This window comes from Lagopus muta, chromosome 1, assembly GCF_023343835.1.
Source record: "Lagopus muta isolate bLagMut1 chromosome 1, bLagMut1 primary, whole genome shotgun sequence".
NCBI classification, from domain to species: Eukaryota; Metazoa; Chordata; class Aves; order Galliformes; family Phasianidae; genus Lagopus; species Lagopus muta.
In genome coordinates, this window is record NC_064433.1 from 186,868,505 (window position 1) to 186,889,737 (window position 21,233).

At 40.7% G+C, this 21,233-nt stretch overlaps 1 protein-coding gene across 2 annotated transcripts in view; it reads right to left on the reverse strand.

Moving 5' to 3' along the window:
• The window catches only part of TMEM135 (transmembrane protein 135), a 165,961-nt gene that overhangs the window by 136,480 nt on the left and 8,248 nt on the right, over nucleotides 1–21,233 (reverse strand). Inside the window, exons 2-3 of one of the 2 annotated variants that reach the window (XM_048940199.1) lie at nucleotides 15,725–15,852; nucleotides 10,882–10,974 (exon numbers count right to left, since the gene is read on the reverse strand). In XM_048940199.1, coding sequence (XP_048796156.1) covers nucleotides 10,882–10,974; nucleotides 15,725–15,852 — 221 coding nt within the window. The remainder of the gene's footprint in view (nucleotides 1–10,881; nucleotides 10,975–15,724; nucleotides 15,853–21,233) is intronic. The other variant, XM_048940206.1, reaches the window with a different exon arrangement.

Consider the following 21,233-nt stretch of genomic DNA (forward strand, 5'->3'; position numbering starts at 1 on the left):
CTAAAATCACATGTATAACTACTTTCAAAAGAGTCAGTGGATTCAAAGGTAAATACGGAGTGCAGTGCTTAGAAAATGAAAAGCACACATTGACGCTGTACTGACTTGTCATGGCAAAGTTTGAAAACATTACAGTCATCCTGAGAAAAAGAATTAAAAAGAAATTAAAAATAATAGTAAGAAAGAGTTAAATCTGACCTGAATTTCTGAGCCTAAACTAAGAAGCTAACATAATAGTTTGTAATGGGTCCCCAGACAGGATTTGTGGTCTGCAAAAACAGGAAGAATTCCCTCCCCACCTTCCTCCCCCCACACTGTAAAGCACACCACTTCAGAACCTGCAGATTTAAATCAAGCACACAAATCACAGCTTTCCCCGAAAAGAAAAAGGTCAACGTGAAGAGGGTTTTCTCTGCTCCACAGCAGCTTGACACCAAAAGCCAACCAACGATAGATGTGGAGCTGTGATTGCATCCCTGTAATAACACAAGAAGTGCTGATTATGCTTAGGGTATCGTTAATCTCTCACACCCACCGATTTCCTACTGGCAGCTGGAGGCCAGCAGTGAAATCCTGGTGCAAAAGTTCACTTAGAATCAGCAGGAACAGATAAGCTTTCAAAATAATGCAGAAAATTAAGAAAACAGACCTTAGCAATGAGTTTTCAAAAAAGAAAACCATTACTTTTGGAGCTGAGTAAATACCAGTGGCAAATCCTTCACACAAATAGCACCTTCAGGCACAAACTTCCCATCGAAAGATACAGTTTAAGGGCCCACAGCCCACCATGTTTTAAAAGACTCTGTATTGCCAATTTTGGGATGGTTTAAAGTTGGAAACGGGTACTTCTGAGTCCTTCAACTTAAAGTTGCTCAAAATTGCAAATCAGCAATTGCTGAGCACATTATATGTGAAGTAAAATGGTTATTTTATTCTTCGCAATACTTAGAATTTGTTGCTCTTAAAAGGAAAAGCAAACACAACGTGTGCTATGATTTGAGCACGTGCCAAAGAAAGGGTATGAGAAAGCTAGAGAGGCACAGAAGCCAAAAGGAAAATATATCTACAGTAATACATTCCAGTTAAATTAGTACCAATCATTCTTACTGAGTTTCCAGTTAGTGTAACACCAGATAACATCGACGGCTTGACTTTTTAACTGTTTTCTACTCCAATTTTATACAGATTTTCTTTCATCATTCCTCTCCTCCTCTCCCAGCTTCCTCATGGCGTCAACAGACCTAGAGCCAAAGCAAAGGCAGAGCTACAGGCGGGTGAGAGCTCTTAAGTTAAGGGTGATTTAACCTCACAAGATTTCATGAGGAGATAAAAATCAGATTCCAAAACGCTTACTACTTTCATAAAAAGATTGACCAGCAGATAACAGAAGAATAACAAGTTGTTGAAATCTCAGGAGAAGAAATGAAGGATTTCCGGCAATTTTTTTAAATCATTAACATTCTTGGTGTAAGAAGGCCTATCTCCCATTCAATAAGGCCACAAATAACAATTTCTTTGGACTGTTGATCATACCAGAATTGTTTTTAATCGGCACACTTGATCAAGAAGAAAACACTGGGTTTGCTCTGCTCCCAGAGCCAGTGCAGCTCGGCCAGCACAACCACTCTGCAGAAGCCAGCAGCACAAGGCTCACATTTTGTTCTGTTTTGCTACAAATCATTACTGTGTCACAGCAAAGAGAGGACATGCGAAGGACTGTTAGTGAAAGTTAGGAAAAAGAGGAAAGAAAAGGATAAAAATCCTAGGTTCAACCATCAGCCTATGCCTGTGACCACTCAAGGCCACATCACTCAGTGCCACACGTACACTGCTCTTGAGTATCTCCAGGGACAGTGACTCCAGCACGTCCCTGAACTGTCTGCTCCAACACATTACTACTCTGAGAGGAAATTCTTCCTGACATCCATCCTGAACCTTCCCTGGTGCAACTCGAGGCCATTATCTCTTGTCCTGTTGCTGGTTACTAAGGAGGAGAGACCAACCCCCAGTTCACCATAACCTCCCTTCAGGAGAGGGAGAGAACCATAAGCTCACCTCTGAGCCTTCTCCTCTCCAGACTTGTAGATGCACTTCAGCTGAGCCATTTGCCTCACCCCCAACCCCCATCACCATTCCCCTAGCTTTTCACCACCACATCAGCTAACACCCTAGCCAGCTCAGCTAGACAGCATCTGAAGCTTACTCTACATTAGCAGAATATCTGTTATTCCCCTCTGGGTGCTGCATGTGACACGTAAGCATTCAGACACAGAAGATGTATTAAGTGTTTGTTTGAGTCAAGGAAGTCCCATTGAGTGTCTCCTGCATGTGAGCGAGGAGCAGACAGAACTGAGCAATTAATCCACTGCCTGCATTGTTTGAATTCAGCTCAGACTTGCAGAATAGTCTGATGTTCAATAACATCTGAATTTTACCATTTTTTCCTACAGGTATTTCAACAGTGCTTTAACATTTGGGTGTGAGAGGAGGGTGTGCTAGTTCATGATGAAAAAACAATAAGAATTTCTACTAACACTCAGATGACTACTTCACTTTTAATTGTTTGGGTTTTTTAATTTTCACTATGCTGAAAACGAACGTTTATCAAAAGCAGTCCTTAGAATAATGGAAAAAAACAAATACCCAAAGTTTTTATTATGTTAAGTCTCACCTGGAGCAGCACAGACTGGGTTGGCTGCACACAGCCACCTGGGATCCATCAGTGCATAACCCAACCTTAGTACTGCCCTCTGTCCACCCAAGCTAGCTTGACATGTGAGCTTGACAGACGTAGTCCAGAGCTCAAAACCACTGCCTGTGCTGTCTTGCAGCACTATCAATGAAGAAACCTCACTTCTGCTGTTGTACGTAAGTGAGTCCCCATGAAACCTAGGGAACTGCAGAGGTGGTCAAATAAAAATACAAATGCCTCTAGAGATGGGGCATCCACGGCTTCTTTGTGCAAACTGTTCCAGTGCCTCACTGCCCAACTACGTGCTTTAGCCCCAAAGAGGTCGGGCAGTTGGGCTAGGTGATCTCTGAAGGTCCCTTCTAACAGAACCGTTCTATTCTAAAACGTCCAGAGTTGCATTGGTGCCTCTACTTGGAGGAGATGCTCAAAACCCAACTGGACATGGTTGTGGCCAGGCAGCTACAGCTGACCCTGCTAGAGCAGGGCTGCATTTAGAAGCTCAAGGGGTCCCTTCCAACACCAGCAATGCTACGACTCACTGACAGCAAGTTACAGAAAGGGATCGTGATTAAACTACACCAGATAAGATGCTTGTTCTTATATGTACTACCTGATATATCAGTTATCTATCAATCCTCTATCATTATTTGTCATTCTCCAATATAGATCCTGAATTTATACGCTTCCCTTACTTTCTTATTTCTTCATCCTAATAATAAAGCATGAATAACCACAAATCACAACTTCCTCAGCATGATTCAAGTTTCAAAGCAATGTGACCCACAGCCTTCTTTTTCTACATAATTGAATGTAGATAAGTACTTCGGCTGCCAAGTTGAATAAAAACTCGAAATATTCAATAAAATGTTACAAAGGAAAACTATGTAACCAAAAAAAATACTATGTAAAAATTACAAACGGCAAATAAACATTATATTACAAAAAAAAAAAAAAAATTGCAAAAAATGAGCAACTCAGGATAGGGATTTTCAGAAATATACAGAGTACAGAAGAAGCAGTTCTCACATCAGAGTTATCAGTTCAAACTTAATGTTACCTCACTACCACATAATTTGTTCAAAGTTCAAATGCTTTGGAATTCTTCCCTTCTACAGAATAACACCATGATAGTCACTGCTCTTCTCATTCACTTCCAAACATGTAGAAAAGAGATTTCTGTGCTGATGCAAAAATAAATTTCACCACTGGGAAAAGGCATACCATTTCTTTTTTGTATGATATATAACAGAATCCTGGGCTTACATCCTGACCTCTGTTTACCACATTAATATTAATTTAGCTGAATACAGTTAAATTAAGTTCAAAATGAATTAACACATGATGGTAAAACAGTAAATGAAAAATAGACATCTGCTGAAAAAGACTGACAAAGTTATGGCTGACAGATATACAACAGAGTACAGAAGTCATCGGTCTTTTGAATGCCAAATATCAGGCTATTACTGTTGGCATTTTATTTTTCTTCAAACAGGAAATTTAGTGCATCAGGACAAATACAGCATAAGCCTGATGATCTCATTTTTCAGAAAGACAAATTATTGCAAATAATTTATTAAAAGTATTTTAGCCCTGTACAGGGCAGGAGCACCCATAGCTCTAAGTGATTAAGACTCACAGAATCATAGAACCATTTGAGCTGACAGGGACCTCTAAAGGTGATCCAGCCCAACTCCCCTGCAGTGAACAGACACCTGCAGCTCCATCAGACTGCTGAGAGCTCTGTTCAGCCTGACCTTGAGTGCCTCCAGGAGATGCTGCTTTCCACAAAACACACCCCAGCAGCTGCCAGCCTTGGGCTACCTGCCACTGTTAGAGTTGCCAGAGCCACAGCATCTTCCAGATCGGCTCCTGCACCCTCAGCAGCCTTGGAAAGAATCACTGCCTTCTCTCTCTCCAATAACTGCAGCAGTAGCAGCCCTCAAAGCACACAGCACTCCATGTTCAAATGTTTACATGCTGTTCCTATAAAAATGCAGATCTCTGTTGTTGGCTTTCGTAAAAAGAGTTGCTGAAAAGCAATAGATTTTAATGTATTTTGGTTTAGAAAGAAAAAGCATTCCCACTAACTTCACTTCTGCAGCATTTCAGAATAGTAATCATTTTACTGGGGTAAAAGTCCAAAATAATTTATTTCCCTGCCATCTCTGCTTACCAGATATGGTACAGAATACCCAAGTGAGTGATCCAAACCTGAGGTTTTTTCATCATCACACAGAATAGCTTGCTCTCTCAGTTCCTTACCTGTAGCAAGCAAGATTAAGGCTTGCAAATACAGTTGTAACGTTAAGAGATTGTTTGCCTATTATTCTCTCCTTCTCTTGCCAAACTGGCAGCTTCCTAAAAATACAGCATCAAACTGGATAATCATAAAACACTGAGAAAGGAAATTATCACCCCAGGTCAAAATGTATCTATGCAAAAATTGTAGAATCCTAGGCTTGGGTTGGAAGGGACCCCAAGGATCACCAAGTTCCAACCCCCCTGCCATAGGCAGGGCCACCAACCTCCAGGTTTGGTACTAGACCAGTCTGCCCAGGGCCCCATCCAACCTGGTCTTGAACATCTCCAGGAACAGAGTACATATTAACAAGTTTGGATTTGAAAGGAGAATTCTACAAACCGACTCACCCCCACCCCCCCAAAAAAGAGTATCAATTTATGCATATATTTATTTACAACATAGACTTTATTACTACCTTTGTAATGTACTTAGGTTAATGGCACTTGTGGCTAGGGAGAAGCCCCAGTGAGTGATAGCACGCCATCAGGTTAACGTGCATAGAACTCTAAAAGCACCACATGGTTCTTCTAGAAATGCTTCTATTCTTTTTCTAAGCAACATGTTTCCAAGAACACAAATACACATGCAGAGATATCCTCTATTAACACACACTGTTGCACTGCATCACCTTCTACGTACAGATAGAATCATAGAATCCTTAAAGTTGGAAGGGACCTTCAAATGTCATGCAGTCCAACTCCCCTGCAATGAGTCCAGTACATGCAACTTGAAGAAAAAACACTCGACGTTCTCTACTACAACTTGCTGCCAATAGTAGCCCAGAGCAAGATTTTACAACCAAATTACAAAAGCCCTAAATCTCAGGTTTTATAACACCATCAGTGACACAGCCATACCCGTAGAGACGAGACAGGCGCCACTGTAATGTTAACAGCCCATACATAAACATTTGTTGGCCAGTGGGGTGGTGGGGGCAATCCCAGAAGGGTCTCTTTGGAGCCACCCCACAGCTTACAGGGAATGTAGTTGCAGTTTCTCTGTCTTAATTGCTTACCAAAGGCAGAAAAAAAGTTAGCCGGGCAGTAAGATAATTAATTTCATTAAAACCGTAACTGTACCCCTTTTAAAGCATCACTTGTAACTCTTAAAACTCTTTAAGAAATTATTTTTTTAAAGCAAGAGTTTAAACAAACTGAAATTAACCATTTAGCTACCAGTAAAATAGAACTTGCAGAACTAGCAGGTTTATGAAAGACTTGGGGAAGCATCACTCTTTTCTTTGCAAAAAATTAATCACAGATGTCTGAAGTAATGGTGCTCACTGAACAGCCAGACTCCTTTGTCTCAGGAATCGGAACAGTACAGCCCAGCCCATCTGGTCACACTTCCAGCAATACACAGGCCGTGGCCAAGCCTCACAGCACATTTCAGCAGCTTCATTCACAACAACTTTAACGAGGAGGCTCAGTTACTTCCTCACCTCCTGGCAGCCCCAGTGTCCCACAGCACAGCAGCGCGGCATCACTGGGTCTGAGCTGCTCCCACCTCAACTGGGAGCTCCAGGCTTCCTGATAGCGCTTACTAGACATTAAAAAGCTTAGAATTACAAACAGAAGCCAAAGGGCATAAGTAAAATAGTTATTTTTCAAAGTTAGAAACCAGCAGAAGTGCTTCTTATAGAGAGCTTGAGACAAACTCGGCAGTAACTGAGGAGTGTGCTCTAAAACGACTCTGAACAGAGACTAATGAGATGAATGTGATGATTCCCTGAGCAGGCTGAATGAAATGAACATACCTGAGCCACCTCTGCTTCTGGAGAGACACGACAGACCTTTAATATCCAACACTCCAAAATTAAATTCTGGGACAAGAAAACTGCACCTATTTATCACAGAATCATAGAGTGGCCTGGGTTGAAAAGGACCATAATGACATCCAGTTTCAACCCCCTGCTATGTGCAGGGTCACCAACCACTATACTAGACTTAATGCAACATGTAAAAAAAGTGAACAAGCAAACCAAAATGTTACTTTCAATACACTTATAATAGTACTGTAAATATTTTATACAGATATTAACACTCACTAATACTATGTTATTATTTTAACAGTTATATCTGAAGAGTAACTAAAATGTTGAAGGAATGGACAAATAAAGTGAATTAGAAGGATGTATATTCTGGTGAACTCAGTATATTTCACCAGGAACTTTTTCTGTGCATGTCAAAAAGCCATAACATATCACAGAATAACAGAATTGTAGGGGTTGGAAGGGACCTCCAGAGATCATCGAGTCCAACCCCCCAATATATAGCACTTTATTTCTTTTGGCTTTTATCACGTCTATCAGTCACAGAGACAGAAAAGAAGTAAGATGGTAGGACTGACACCAATAACTTAATGGTAAGAAGCTCCAACCCTGTGCACTTCTCAGAACATGAAGTACACACCAGCTATGCAGCTAAGAGTCAGCAGATGTTACTTTCCAAACTCAGTATTGCTCAGTAATGCGTCCTTCTACTCTAGCAGGCACTCCGTGCTGCAGGGAGCACGAGAAAGGTGCAGAAACTCTGTGTTACCTCCACAGGAGTGGGGCACCAAAGGGTTAGAATGTGATCAACACACTAAAAGCAAACCCAAATATTCACAGCTTTTTTCTGTCTACATCCAATTACAATCTAAGAAATCATTCTTATCAAAGCATTTTCCTTAATCATAATAATGTGACTCATTTTCTATCACAGAACATTCATACATCCCAATCCCAAGCAACCATCATGATATACAAGTGGTTTTATTGCTTGCCCTTTCCACAGGCCCCAACAAACTACATCCTTGGCCACAACAGTCATACCATGTACTCAGAAAATAGAATCCACATGGATAAACTCAAGCACAACTTATGTCCTTACAGAAAAATAGCAGTATAACACAATGCAGATCACGTTCTGAGTATCTTTGACACTTCTGTTCAATCCCACCTCCTTCTTCCATCACCAATGCCATGAAAATGGCAATGGTTAGATATTAGGAGGAAGTTTTTCACACAGGTTGGTGATGCACTGGAACAGGTTGCTCAAAGAGGCTGTGGATGCCCCATCCCTAGAGGCATTCAAGGCCAGGCTGGGGGCAGCTCTGGGCAGCCTGGTCTGGTGGTTGGCGACCTGCACATAGCAGGGGGTTGGAAGTGGATGAGCATTGTGGTCCTTTTCAACCCAGGCCATTCTCTAAGTCCATGAAAACTTAAGTTACTTGTTACAAAGACACGAACCATCACCAAACTAGTCCTACAGCCCCTTAGAAAACACAGTCCCCTTTCAGGTTTATGCTACACAGAGCTGCTCTCTGCAGGACTGCCTGCCCATCTCGTTTTCCCATTATCCTGCAAGACTGGTACACAGGTACAGCAGTATTCAACAGCCTGATTTTACAAGCATGCTGTGCAAGCAAATGCCAGTGAGGCACTTAAAATAGGGTCTCCACTTGGGAAGAGATTGAGTGAGTAAATCTGATGGCGCTGCCAGCCACAATTTAAAGGAGTAGAGATATATTTATCAACTAAAATCAAGACTTCTCCATACTCTTTGTTGAAAGCTACTCTGCAAATGACTAAAAATGGCACCATATCTCCTTGTCCAAAGCTACCTTTCTAAAAGGCTACAGAAGTCCATTACATTTTGATTGTGCCTTTAAGTGAAGCTACCAAACAAACAGTTCTCAAATCAAAGTCCTGTCTCACTGGGTCTGTCAGCAGCAGCAGTTCCCACATTGTACAGTCACACACCAAATATTTCCGTATTTTTAGCTAATTAAGTTTGCCAATTACTTTTCAATGCCATTCATCTACTTCTGTCATTAGTAACGGTGACTGCTCACATTCAAGCTCCCTTCACAGCAGCAGGTATGTTTCCTGCCCAACAGCACGATCACCTCATTTCCTACAGAACTACATCTAAATTTCCTTCATGTCCCAAACTGTAGTTATTCAGCAAAAGATAAAATACATTTTCTAAATGTTACCAACGCTGAAGGAATAACAATGCAGTACCTGGGGAGCCCAGAACCAGAAGCAGTAATCCAGATGTGTCCTCAGCAGGGCAGAGCAGCAGGGGAGGATCACCTCCTTGACTTGCTGGCCACACTGATGTTAACAAGCCCCATGATACCATACACATACATGTTTTATCTACTTTCACTGTTTTCATATAACCCTATTTCAGCTCTTATTGCTTCCAAATCTCAGAAGTGAAATAGGTGCTTACTAAAGCATTAAAGTTTTCTTGCTTTGCCACCAAGGCTTTTAAAAATTGCCATTTGGCATAATATTTGCTTAGAGACTCTCTTTCTGCACTTCAGAAGTTTTTAGTTTGCAAGATTTTCACAGCTGTTCCACTGTCATATAAAAACTCCATATAGTTTGGTCTTACCAGTAGTTACAGCTCTTAGCTCAAGAATATTCTGAAAGCTACAGGAAACTCATAAGTGGGAAGAAATAAGGCTGGTAGTCCATCTAATCTTGTCTAGAAATAGCAGAAGCCTGACGTATGAAGCACTCACATTGTAACAGGTCTGTAGGAAAAGTTAAGTGATTCTAATTAAAGGTGGAATATGCATTTGCTTGCACTGTAAAATGAAATACTGATGCCAAAACAGTTCCAGAGTCTGAGTAAATACAAAAAGATGCACCAAAGGTATCTGCCCTTTTATGAAGTAACCATAGGAAGAGGAAAACCAATCAGCTGAAAAGGAATTTAAAAAGTTCAATTTCCTAAATAAATTAATACAGTCATAATTTTGTGATCCTTTTCCTTTATAGCTACTTTCAATAATCCAATTTAGAAGCACCACCACCTTTCCAGAACTTCTTACATATAAAGGAGCATTCTTCAGTTTCCAAAAAACAATGGGTAGTGTGTTATTTTCAGAGGAGAGAACTCTGACAATCGTACTTAAAATTCAGGTTGGGTACTGCTTAACTCCACAACTGAAGTTCAGAGTTAGGGCTTGACAGGTAGGTGACAACACATACATGTATTTGCAGTTATTTTGAAATGACTGCATATGGAATTTTCAGACATTCATAGACATCATAGAAGCGTGCTCACATCATCTCTAGGACTAAAACCTCTTTTTTCTGTAAAGAATAATTTCTTCTACTACACTTTACTACACAGTACCACCTCTACTTCAAATAAAAGGCACACAAACTAGATGACCAAAACATAGAATCACAGAATGGCTTGAGTTGGAAGGGACCTCAAAGATCATGAAGCTCCAACCACCCACCGCAGGCAGAGTTCCCAACCTCCCAGTTTAATACTAGACCAGGCTGCCCATGGCCACATCCAACCTGGCCTTGAACACCTCCAGGGACAGGGCATCCATCTCACCCCATATTAAATTAAGCATTGTAGTTTCCTTTATTCATGCAAATCACCAACGGCAGTTGCATTTCAAGACATTCAACCTTCACAACCCAGATTTCATCTGCCATTTCTCACAGCCACAGGATAAATGGCAGCTTCCAGCTATCCTTGGATCACTCAGAGCTTTCCTCTCCCAACTCCATGCTCTTCCTAATGAATTTCGTATTGATAGCTGGCATCGTTTTATAAGCAAAAACCTCTGCTCTCTTTATCATTACATTTCTTTCAGTTTGGATTATTTCAGCTCTTTGAGATATTCAGTCTGCCCTCCACCCCCCATTATCCTATTACTCCTTCATGTTAACAAATAAATAAATAAGGAACAGATCTTTGGCAAAAAGATTTTTTCACTATAGCCTCCTATACTGAGGCTGCAAAGGATATTACCTCAAATGGAAAACACTTCAGGATTTGAAGGGAAAAAAGCAACTAAACTGTCAGATGATCAAAACAAGAAATAGTATTATATAATACAGAAAATCCATTAACATGAACTGTACCTGCTTTTCCTTTCGATGAGAATAGCCATATAAGAAGCTGGTAAAGCAGCACCAAAGCCAGGAGACCAAAAGTAGAATTTTCCAAGTAGTTTCCTGAAAATGTAATTTATACATGTGTTACATGCAAAGCAACCACAATATTGATGTACATTTATTTAAAAAAATCGTATTTTACATTCATCAGTGCTTACAGATAAATACTAACTATTGCTTACAGTTGAATAGTTCTTCTCAAAGGGGTTCCCAGAGAGGATACTCTCTCTCTTAACATTACACACCTAAAACTTCATGAGCGCATCCATCTCAATTAAAGGATTACTTTAGTTTAAGGAAAGCAATACTTCCAAGAGACGTTTCTGAAAAGCTGCAGGTAATAATTCCAACCCTGCAGCTCCTTTCTCTGCTATTTGTCTGCACACATCTCCTCAGGATGATGTGCCTTGTGGAATGTGGGAATGCAGTCCAGTGAGAAATCAAATCAAATTGTTCTACTATACAACGTGCTCTGAAGACAGATAGGCAAACTGTTGCTAAAAACAGTAAATCACTCACTTATGGTAAGTCAAGGAATTAATTACAGCTGGAACCAAGAGAGAAATCCCAGATCTACTAAGGCCAGTGGGAAAGCTCTCACTTTTTGCAACCAGATCTGGCTTTCACTCAGAGTTCACACTATTTCACCCATAAAAACTCTTCCAAGAGCTGAAAGAAAGAGTTCTTCAAATACAGACATCGTCTAGGAAGATATTTCTATAAATTGGTTGCTGAGAGAATAGGACCAAAATGCTTGTCACAGACAGTGGCCTCCACCACTTGATCTGCTCCAAACACCTGCACCTTCCAACTGACTTGGGCTGAGCGTAGAAGCGAGCAACAGTCAGCCAGTCCTGAAATTTGATAAGGAATACACTTCAGTTACACTGTGACTGATAAGCACTATTATTTGAGGAAAATACAGTGGGGTCTTCCCTTCTAAAAATAAAGCAAAATACAAACATGATTTTCTTATATGAAATTTCACATTGATAGAGAGAACTAAGATTATTCATCACTTCCACCTGGGTTAGATCACTTTCATTCTTGCTGCAGATCAGCCTCATTTCATACTTCTGCTGCTAAAATAACATGAGCAGCGAGCAATGCCAGCTTATGTTCAGAAGAGAAAAAAAAGTCAGTGTATCACCAAAACCAGTGATGTAATGAAAATTTCACACACTACTCATTCCCACGGCTGAGAAAGGATGATTCCTCTGGATGACAATGCCAAAGGCTGCAGTAGCTAAAGTTCATTATTAGGACTCTCTTGGAAAGCAGTGACTGTATGAAGTTTCAGAGAAGCCATCTGAAGCATCCTAATAAGTATGAACACATCCTACCAGACACATCTGTTAAATAACAGAACAAATGCCTTTTCTGTGGGAAAAAAAAAAAAAAAAAAACAGGAACTTGCTCTGCCTGCATGGATTAGAATCATTCCATGAATGCTACACGTTTTCAAGGCCAGGCTGGGGGCAGCTCTGGGCAGCCTGGTCTGCTGGTTGGCGATCCTGCACATAGCAGGGGGGTTGAAATTAGACGACCATTGTGGTCCTTTTCAACCCAGGCCATTCTATCATTCTATGCTCAGTGTGATGAGATTTAGGTAAAAGCAGTATTTTACACAACAAAAGTCACTGAAAATTTAGATGTCCAATCATAAAGTGGAAAATTTAAAGTTCTGCTGGAATAAACAAAAGCAAAATTTTATTATTATTGATATGTTTGTTTTTACATAGTTCTTACACAGTCTGAGGCTGCATAATGGAATGAGAAGCCTGTGTTCTCTTCCTAATTATTCATCTAATTTCTCATTGTGAAACTGTACCCAAAGCTGAAAGGCTGGTTGATACACACAGCTGAATTGAACCAAGCAAATTAATGGAAATCTGTATGTACACAAACTGAATGACTCTAGCTGCAAGGCTAACTGAGCCACAACTTCATGAGGTTCTGCATTACTTTAGTAGAACTGAAAACCTAAAACTCACACCCATCTTTTAACTGTTGTAATGCCTGTCAGTGGAGGAGCTTAGGACTTCTTTCTGAAGCAGACAGATGTAGTCTAACTGCATCACCTCAGCAAACAGATTACAGCCACAGCTGAGCTGTCACACATCCGTAACATGGATCACCACCTCCACAGCTCTGCCAATAGAGCAGGCTGCACACATTCACTGTTTCACTTCAAGAATGAAAACAAATTTAAAAAGCAGCCAACTTCACTTAGTGATGCCTTTTAGAATGAGAACACCTACCCAGAGCCCACATCACTGCTGAAACTGAACTTGGATTGTTATGAAATTTTACTCATTAATGAAAAGGAGAGAATATTCAACAATTACTGAAATCATTTAAATTGCATTTTCTTGTCTAAAATATTACACCCTCAGATGTATCTGCAGTTTTTGCAAGTTTTCCTCAGTGGAAAGAAAGGAAATAATACAAGAGCATCAAAACCACACATTAGCACAAGTCAAACATCCCACTGACAATTACATTTCATATTTAGGTCTTTCAATTGCTACTGGGAGAATAAAAGGTATTTTCTACAGAATATAGTATAAAACAGCGTGAAGGATCACTGAGACTTCAGTATATGTACAAAAAAAAGAAGTGGTCGCTTTATCCCTGAGATCCTTAACATGCCTACCAACACATTGCCAGGTGCTACAATATAAGGAAATACACAACCCTTTATCAGAGCAAGAATTGTGCAGGTAAATGAGTTAACATGTCCAGCTACAAACCCTTTAACCTGCTGCTCTACTCTAGAATTCCAAGAGCTGAATACATGGGGACTGCTGGACAACTCTGCCTCTTTGGCACTGCTGCTCCTGCTTTCTAGAAACTCTCCTACTCAAGCACAGAGTCTGCAGGAAATGCTGCATCAGCTCAGAGCTCTGGGAACCTCAGATGTCAATAGAACAAACACACCTCCTTAGAGACTTGAATTTTTTGGGTAAGACAAAAAAAAAAACAAAGCCACAACAAACCTTGCAGCTAAAAAGACAGAAAAATGATACACATCCCATTTCATCTCTTACCATTATCCAGAGTCAGACCTAAAGGATCTGGTCTCTAAAGGCTTTTTATGAAAGGTCATAGCTTGACTTCAGAAACACTCAGGCTGCAGTTAAACAACGTATCTATGGTGTTCTGCTATTTCTCTGATGGATTCAAACATACAGTTTTCTTTACTATGAGAGTGGTGAGCTGCTGGAACATCTCCCTGGAGAGGCTGTGGATGCCCCGTCCCTGGAGGTGTTCAAGGCCAGGTTGGATGGGGCCCTGGGCAGCCTGGTCTGGTATTAAATGGGGAGGTTGGTGGGCCTGGCTGTGGCAGGGAGGTTGGAGCTTCATGATCCTTGAGGTCCCTTCCAACCCTGCCATTCTGTGATGCAGTACCAAATGGCATTCTGCACTGCAAAATGCAATTGTTGTTTTCTCTCTGAGAGGCTACTGCAGGAAGTTAAACATTTCCCACGTCACACAGTGATTAACTCAAAGAATCAGGAGTTCAAACAAATACTTCAAATAAAACAACCACCTCACGTGAAGTAGTACCAAAAAAGCAGTGAAGTTGCAATTGCACCTCTCCACCCTGTCATCCTGCCATTAGATTAGAGAAGGAAGCTTACACAGCTTAAGCTGCAAGACAACTTAATACTAAGCAAAATCCAAGTGATTAATTTATCAACATTAGGAGCTCAGAAGTAGCTCTTTATAAAGGTATACAGCACAAAGTTTTTAAAAATATCATGTATTTAATACTGCTCATTGGTTTGTTCCCACTGGTTTCTCTCTTCATAAGAATTGTTTTCTTGATCATATTCAACTTGTTCAGCTGACTTGTTCACAGAACCTATCCTTGATGACTCCCAAGCATCTCCTTGATTAATTTATTCCCTAGTTTAAATCCCATCCCTGTGTGAATAGGATAGAATTGCTCTCTTCTTCCCAGTTGATTATTTTGCACTTTTCTCTATCAAGCTTCATATTTTTCCCCTAAAAATCAAGAGATTTTTCTGAAATGGCTGACTATAAGTTTTGTATTCTCTTATCATAAATAATCTTGCATAATCCCACAGTAAATTCTTTTTTCCAGATGCTGTAGCTATATATAGAACAAGTTACATTGCAGGAACATTACTGGCAACTTCTCCTAATTAGGAAAACTGATAATTTATCCCTTTTTTCCCCCCAATACACTTTAACTACATGATTTACTAATTCCTAGAAGATAGGAAACCATTCCCCTTTAACAATCCTAGAAAGTAATCTTGCCAATTTCAATTCCAGTTGCAATTCGTAATGCTACACTGATCACCAAATCATCACCAAACACAGGCTTGCTCTACAAAGAACAGCAGTTATATTATCAGAAAAATTATGCTTTCCAATCTTGTGACCCACGGTTTGAAAAGTCTGTTTGCATTCAAACATTTCTAGGAGAGAAAAATCAGATTTCCTTAGATAACCCTTACAATTAACCTGCATTTCCTGCACCCATGCATTTGGAATCAGTAACAAATGGAGAAGGAAACCATGTGAATATATTGCCTTGTTTGCTGATTTTAAAAACATTTACATAAGCAAGGGGGGGGGGGGGGGTGAGGGGGGGAAGGTACATATTGTGCTCAGTCAATTGCAAAAATCAGAAAGCACAGGTGTTGCTTTCTCCTACCCATTACAAATTGTGTGGCTGTCTGTTTTTTTTTTTGTTTGTTTGTTTGTTTAAGTTATTATTCTATAAGCTAAGAAGTTACATTCCTGTTACATTTAATTTTTAGGACAGTATACCAACCTTAGAATGCAAAAGCAAGCAATATACAAGGTCCCATTTGCTGTCAGAAAGGAAGTTGATTGCAAGATCTCAGGTAGCAGTTTGTGCAAATAATAGTCAAGTTTTCGTTTCCTGAGAATAGCTGCAATCTGAGGGAGGAGGAAGAAAAAAGGGAGGACAAACTTTAATTCAATTAGGTTCTTTCTTGCACATTGTAAAGAAAAAAGAAAAAAGTAAAATGAAATACGCCCATTTAAGTAGTAAATCAAATCTCCTTAAATTTGCTGGTTTTACGAACAATACCACAAAGATTTCCTTTAAACTTGTTCCAGATATTACAGTGTTTATACCAGGAAATATGCCACATAAGCCTCAGTGGAAACTGTGAGAGAGGTTTTACTACCTTGTTACCATTGGCCATAACAGTCAGAAAGGTTGTCTGCCAGATAGCAGAACTTTAAGATGTAATAAACTCACAAAGATTTGTCTTTCAGGCAATTGGAGCACCTCATAACAAAGGCCAGCATACCACTAAGCAATGCACCAAGTGATCCAGATATGGCCCCTACACTGTGCCTACAAAGTGCTGATGCATTTCTAAAGGTTTCTAATCCTACCAAACAACTCCAAGTCCTCCAAAACTTTTTCACCGTTTGCTAAAAGAAGAACACATTCTTGAGAAATTGTATAGAAACGCTACGTGAAAACATCACGTTATGTATGCCTGAAGTAGAAACCAGGTTGGATCTGAAAAACAAGTGCTCTCTTGGTCAGTTGAATTTATGTTATGAAGAACTGTTAGATGAAGGCTCAAATATAACACGTCCTCAAAATCCTTCTTGTCTACTGAAATCTTGCAACTATTAGAACAAGGAGCCAGATTTTTCTCAGAAGAGCACAGCTAAGACGAAAGGCAACAGACAATTCAAATACTGGACACTCAGATTAGACAGGATAAAAAATATTACCCTTCGAGGTGGCTGAATATCTGAACAGACTGCCCTAAAAGGTTGTGGACTCTCCAACACCAGAGATCCTCCAAAGCTCAGACCAGGAAACGTCCCACACACACCTATCCGACTTGTCTTGCCTTGAGCACGAGGCTGGAACCACGTGGCCTCCAAATCTCCATGGTTCCATGAACTTAGAATGCACTGACAGACAGATTTTTGTTTTTAATAGCATCATCATGTTCATCTGCACTGGTTTCTCAAGGACTCTCAAAATAGTCAGAGCTTTCAAGCAATGCTTACAGTCGGAAAACTGCAGACAGAAAGAGCTTAAAACTGCAAGTGCTGATGAGAACAGCAGGCAGCCTGTTGGTCAGTAGCACCTCTTGAGGACTTGGTTTCTCAATTCAAAGACACAGGGGAAGGAATTGTTCTTCTCAAAACCAGCCCACTTGCACTGAACAGCAAGGTGTTTTAGATACAGAGATAAAATGAGGCTTTTATCTGGATGAGAACCTACGAGATATGGTCCAGTGGCTTGTGGGAGCAAGGGTAATGGGAGGACAGCTGAACTAGATGATCTTGCAGGTCCCTTCCAAACTTGTGATTCTATGATTCTGCTGTAACTAACCATAAGAGAGCTCTGCCAAAACAAGTGCCCAAAACAAAGCCTGAATTAAGGAGAAACATATGCACAAACAGACTTCTGAAAATAGATTAACGCACCACTTCATCACATGTCAAGACTGCTTAAGCCATAATAGATTAGGCAACAGTGCAATCCAGATAATCTTTCTGTTGCAAAGTCTTAATGCAGGCTAAACACCAGATTACTCGTTGCCACCTCCTCAGCTATTTCCAGTCTACTGTACAAAGGTTGTGAACATGTGGAACAGAAGAATTTTTTTCTTTTTAAAGAACACAACCTTTGAGCTGAAGCGTAAAGTCTTGTTTCCTCTGAAGAAGCATTTTATACTTTTATATCTCTTTTAAATACACAAAATGTTGAAAATATTGGTATTGTTATAAAGCAGTGTCAAATCAAAAGCTAATGGTTAATTCTGTAGCATCTCCAATAAGTTTTACAGTAGTTTTTCACTTTCCCTTCTCCTTACTACTCAACTCAAAGGCAGAAAAGAATCAGGAACAACACCACACACGTCAGGCTGAGGAAACACTGCTTATGATAACTGAAGGAGCTGCACATGTAAAAGCAATGTGGCTTGAGGCATGCACATCAAAAACAGATAATGCCCATCATCTCCACAGTGTTTTACAGACATCAACTAAGCTAAATACCATGTACATCCAAAACCTGACAAAAGCAGGTTACACAGCAAGTTCCTCCCCTTCACCCCACCACCTGTGGTGTGATTACGTGGAATGAACTCCGGTAATACTTCCAGACTCCACCTTGTATTCCCTTCCAGCTCTCCACAGTTACAAGAAGTACTCTTACAGTTGAAATAGGCAAGAGAGATTCTGAAACATGCCAGCCCATGGCATTTCCTCATTCCCATAGGGATAAACCCCATTTGGGTGATTTGGGAGGTCACTGTGATGAAGGCCAAATGCTTTGTAACAAACGCTCTGCTCAAGGCTTAGCACCAGACAGTAGCAACAGATACCAGCATGGAAGGAAAGGGCCATGAGGAAACCCAGTAGCTACCTCCTTGGCAAGCTTTAATGCCCATGAAGAGAGTGCTAACAGACAGAGCACAAGGTTACATGGCAACCTGTGCTATGTGAGGCATCCTGCAGAGTCAGATCCAAGAAACAGCTGTCTCATTGAAAACACGCTCACAGATCTCCAGAACTATGGGAGGAAACCTCATTGCAATCCAATACAGGAGGGAGACTTATTTTTTACATCGTCTGTTAGTAATACAACAACAGGGAATAGTTTTAAACTAAAAGAAGTTAGGAATAAATTTTACACTCGGGGGCAGTGAGGCCTTGGCACTGCTCCCCAGAGAGCTGTGAGTGCCCCAGCCCTGGAGGTGCTCAAGGCCAAGTTGGATGGGGCCTGGGCAGCCTGAGCTGGTGAGGAGCAACCAGCCCATGGTAGGAGGTTGGGTGGGCTTTTAGATCCCTTCCAACTCAATTTGGAGATTCTATACAAAAGGAGCAGATGAATTCTCAGATTCCTTTACTTGGGTACCTAAGGGAGGTCTGCATCATGACTTTAATGCTGACAGATAAAGTTTGGGATGTTACTCACTATGAGAATGAAGGACTGCAATTCTGAGTCAAGTGACTGTTCCAAACAGTTCGCTATCACGTATCCAAGAGTGGCCCAAAGCAGCTCCCTGCCTCCCAGTGCTCTGCTCTCCTCTCTACAGTTTCTCAGCTACATTCTTTTCTTTTTAAGACAGAGAAGTAGAAAAATTCTTCAATGCTTACAAAACACTGCAGATTTCCAGCATAAGTAAGAAAGCATGGAGTGAAGAAAAGCTGTATTAGAAAATGCCATGAATGTTTGCCACTGCATGAAACCCTGACACTATATTCCTTCCCTTTGATTTCACACTGCTTGTGCTGTCCCACCTCTCCTCCTAACCACAGTTTACCTGCAATCCAGGGCATGGAAGAATGCACCCCTCATAGCACTACAAGATCATGATTTCATGGAACAAAAAAGATAACAAGATAACACTTTGCAATACAGTATCACCTTTTCTCTTCTTTTTTTCTTCTGAAAAATATCAGTAAGAGTGTGGAATAGCTTCACAGATGCTAACAAACAACCCTGACTGTGCTGCTTTCTGACTAGCAGGCACAAGGCAGCTTGTGCTTCTCATCTGCCCACATGCTAAATATCATCCATTTAAAAACGAGTGACAAAGCTGTAAAATCAAAATGTTACCCAGCATACACATCTCTCTAAGGAGGAGATTAGAAAGGGAACAGAAGACCTAACAAAACCAATGCTCACCATATAGCTGATGTTCTATCAATCTCTACTATAAAAAACAATATGGATGTTATTCACATGAAGCACTTGTTAGGTAACTGCACTTTCTCAAGCAGATTTGCTCTTTGCATACAAAGAATACTCAAGTTCAAAGTAATTAGTCTTTATTCATCAAGAAGATTCCAGCCCACATAAGAACTTAGCATTTGTGTCATGGCAGAACATAATTTCTTTTAATTTAATTTACAGAATTCAGAGACACCTGGAAAATAATAAAAGAAACTCAATGCCAGAACTGGCGCTGCCTTCTCAGCACAACTTAAGTGTTCTTATGCTATGATAGAAACTTCACACAGTAGGACAGCCTGCAGATGCAGTCCTATCTGGTCTGTGCAAGCATCTAACAGCACTCACTGCCCAGGGCCCTTACTAGCAGCTGGGCTGCATGCTGGCACAGCTCTAGAGATGGGATACACAGCTCAGCTTTCCCAGTAGTTTTGCACTCTCAGTTTCTAAAGTAGCCCAGCAGTGAATCTCATCTGTCTCAGTCCCCTATAAGAAGCACTCTTCTAGATGCACAAACAACAACCAAGAGCAAAAAGGAATTTAAAACAAGTCATGCACTGTTACAGGGAAGATGTCCAGAGCTTTCAGAACTTTGCAGTTTCCCTCTTTGCATCCACATATTATGGCTCTTGTTCTCTTTTCAGATCAACACAGTCCACAGAAAATACAGATATTTCCAGTTTACAAACAGGAAACATATGGGAATCTGGGTGAAACTTTGATCACAGCACTTCAGACCTCAGACAGATAAACTTGTGCATTCACAGTAAGACAAGTAACACCCACACAGCAGTAACAAGTCAGTGTGATGAAATACACCTGTATTCCTGATTCCTGTCGTGTGCCACTTCTGCCCTACAGCCATGGGCTGAAAGAAGGCTGGGGCAAAACCAGACCTGTCAGGCTGACTTCCAGGGAAAACATTCCTGATCCCAAATAAGACAATTAGTTTGATACTATGCATGTTATCAGCTGAATAAGTTGAGTCACCATCCCTGAACGTGTTTAAAAACCATTTGGATGTGGTGCTTGGGGACATGACTTAGCGGAGGGTTGTTAGTTAGGGTAGTATGCTGAGGTTGTGGTTGGACTTGATGGTCTTTTCCAATCTGAGCAATTCTATGATCCTATGGACTACAGGCAGCACCAGCTTGACTCAATGCATGTGCTGATCGACATACACACACACTGATGAATTCTGTGGCAGGCTAAAAAACACAGAAATTGCATCAGCTCTGCTGTGGGAGTACAGTATTATTTGTTCATCTCTTTCAAGCCACCACTTTTTTAGGTTTACACAAACTTTATGTTTAAGAATGCAACCCCCTCCATCAAGCCTTAGTGAGCAAGATGCCCCATCCCTGCAGGCATTCAAGGCCAGGCTGGATGTGGCTCTGGGCAGCCTGGTCTGGTGGTTGGCGACCCTGCACATAGCAGGGGGTTGGAACTGGATGATCATTGTGGCCCTTTTCAACCCAGGCTACTCTATGATTCTATGAACTTAGCCCAGCATGCAACACTGACTGATGGAAACTGAAAAAAGCAGAATCATTTCTATCTCATTCCTTCACAAGCACCACTAAAACTGAGCACATGATAA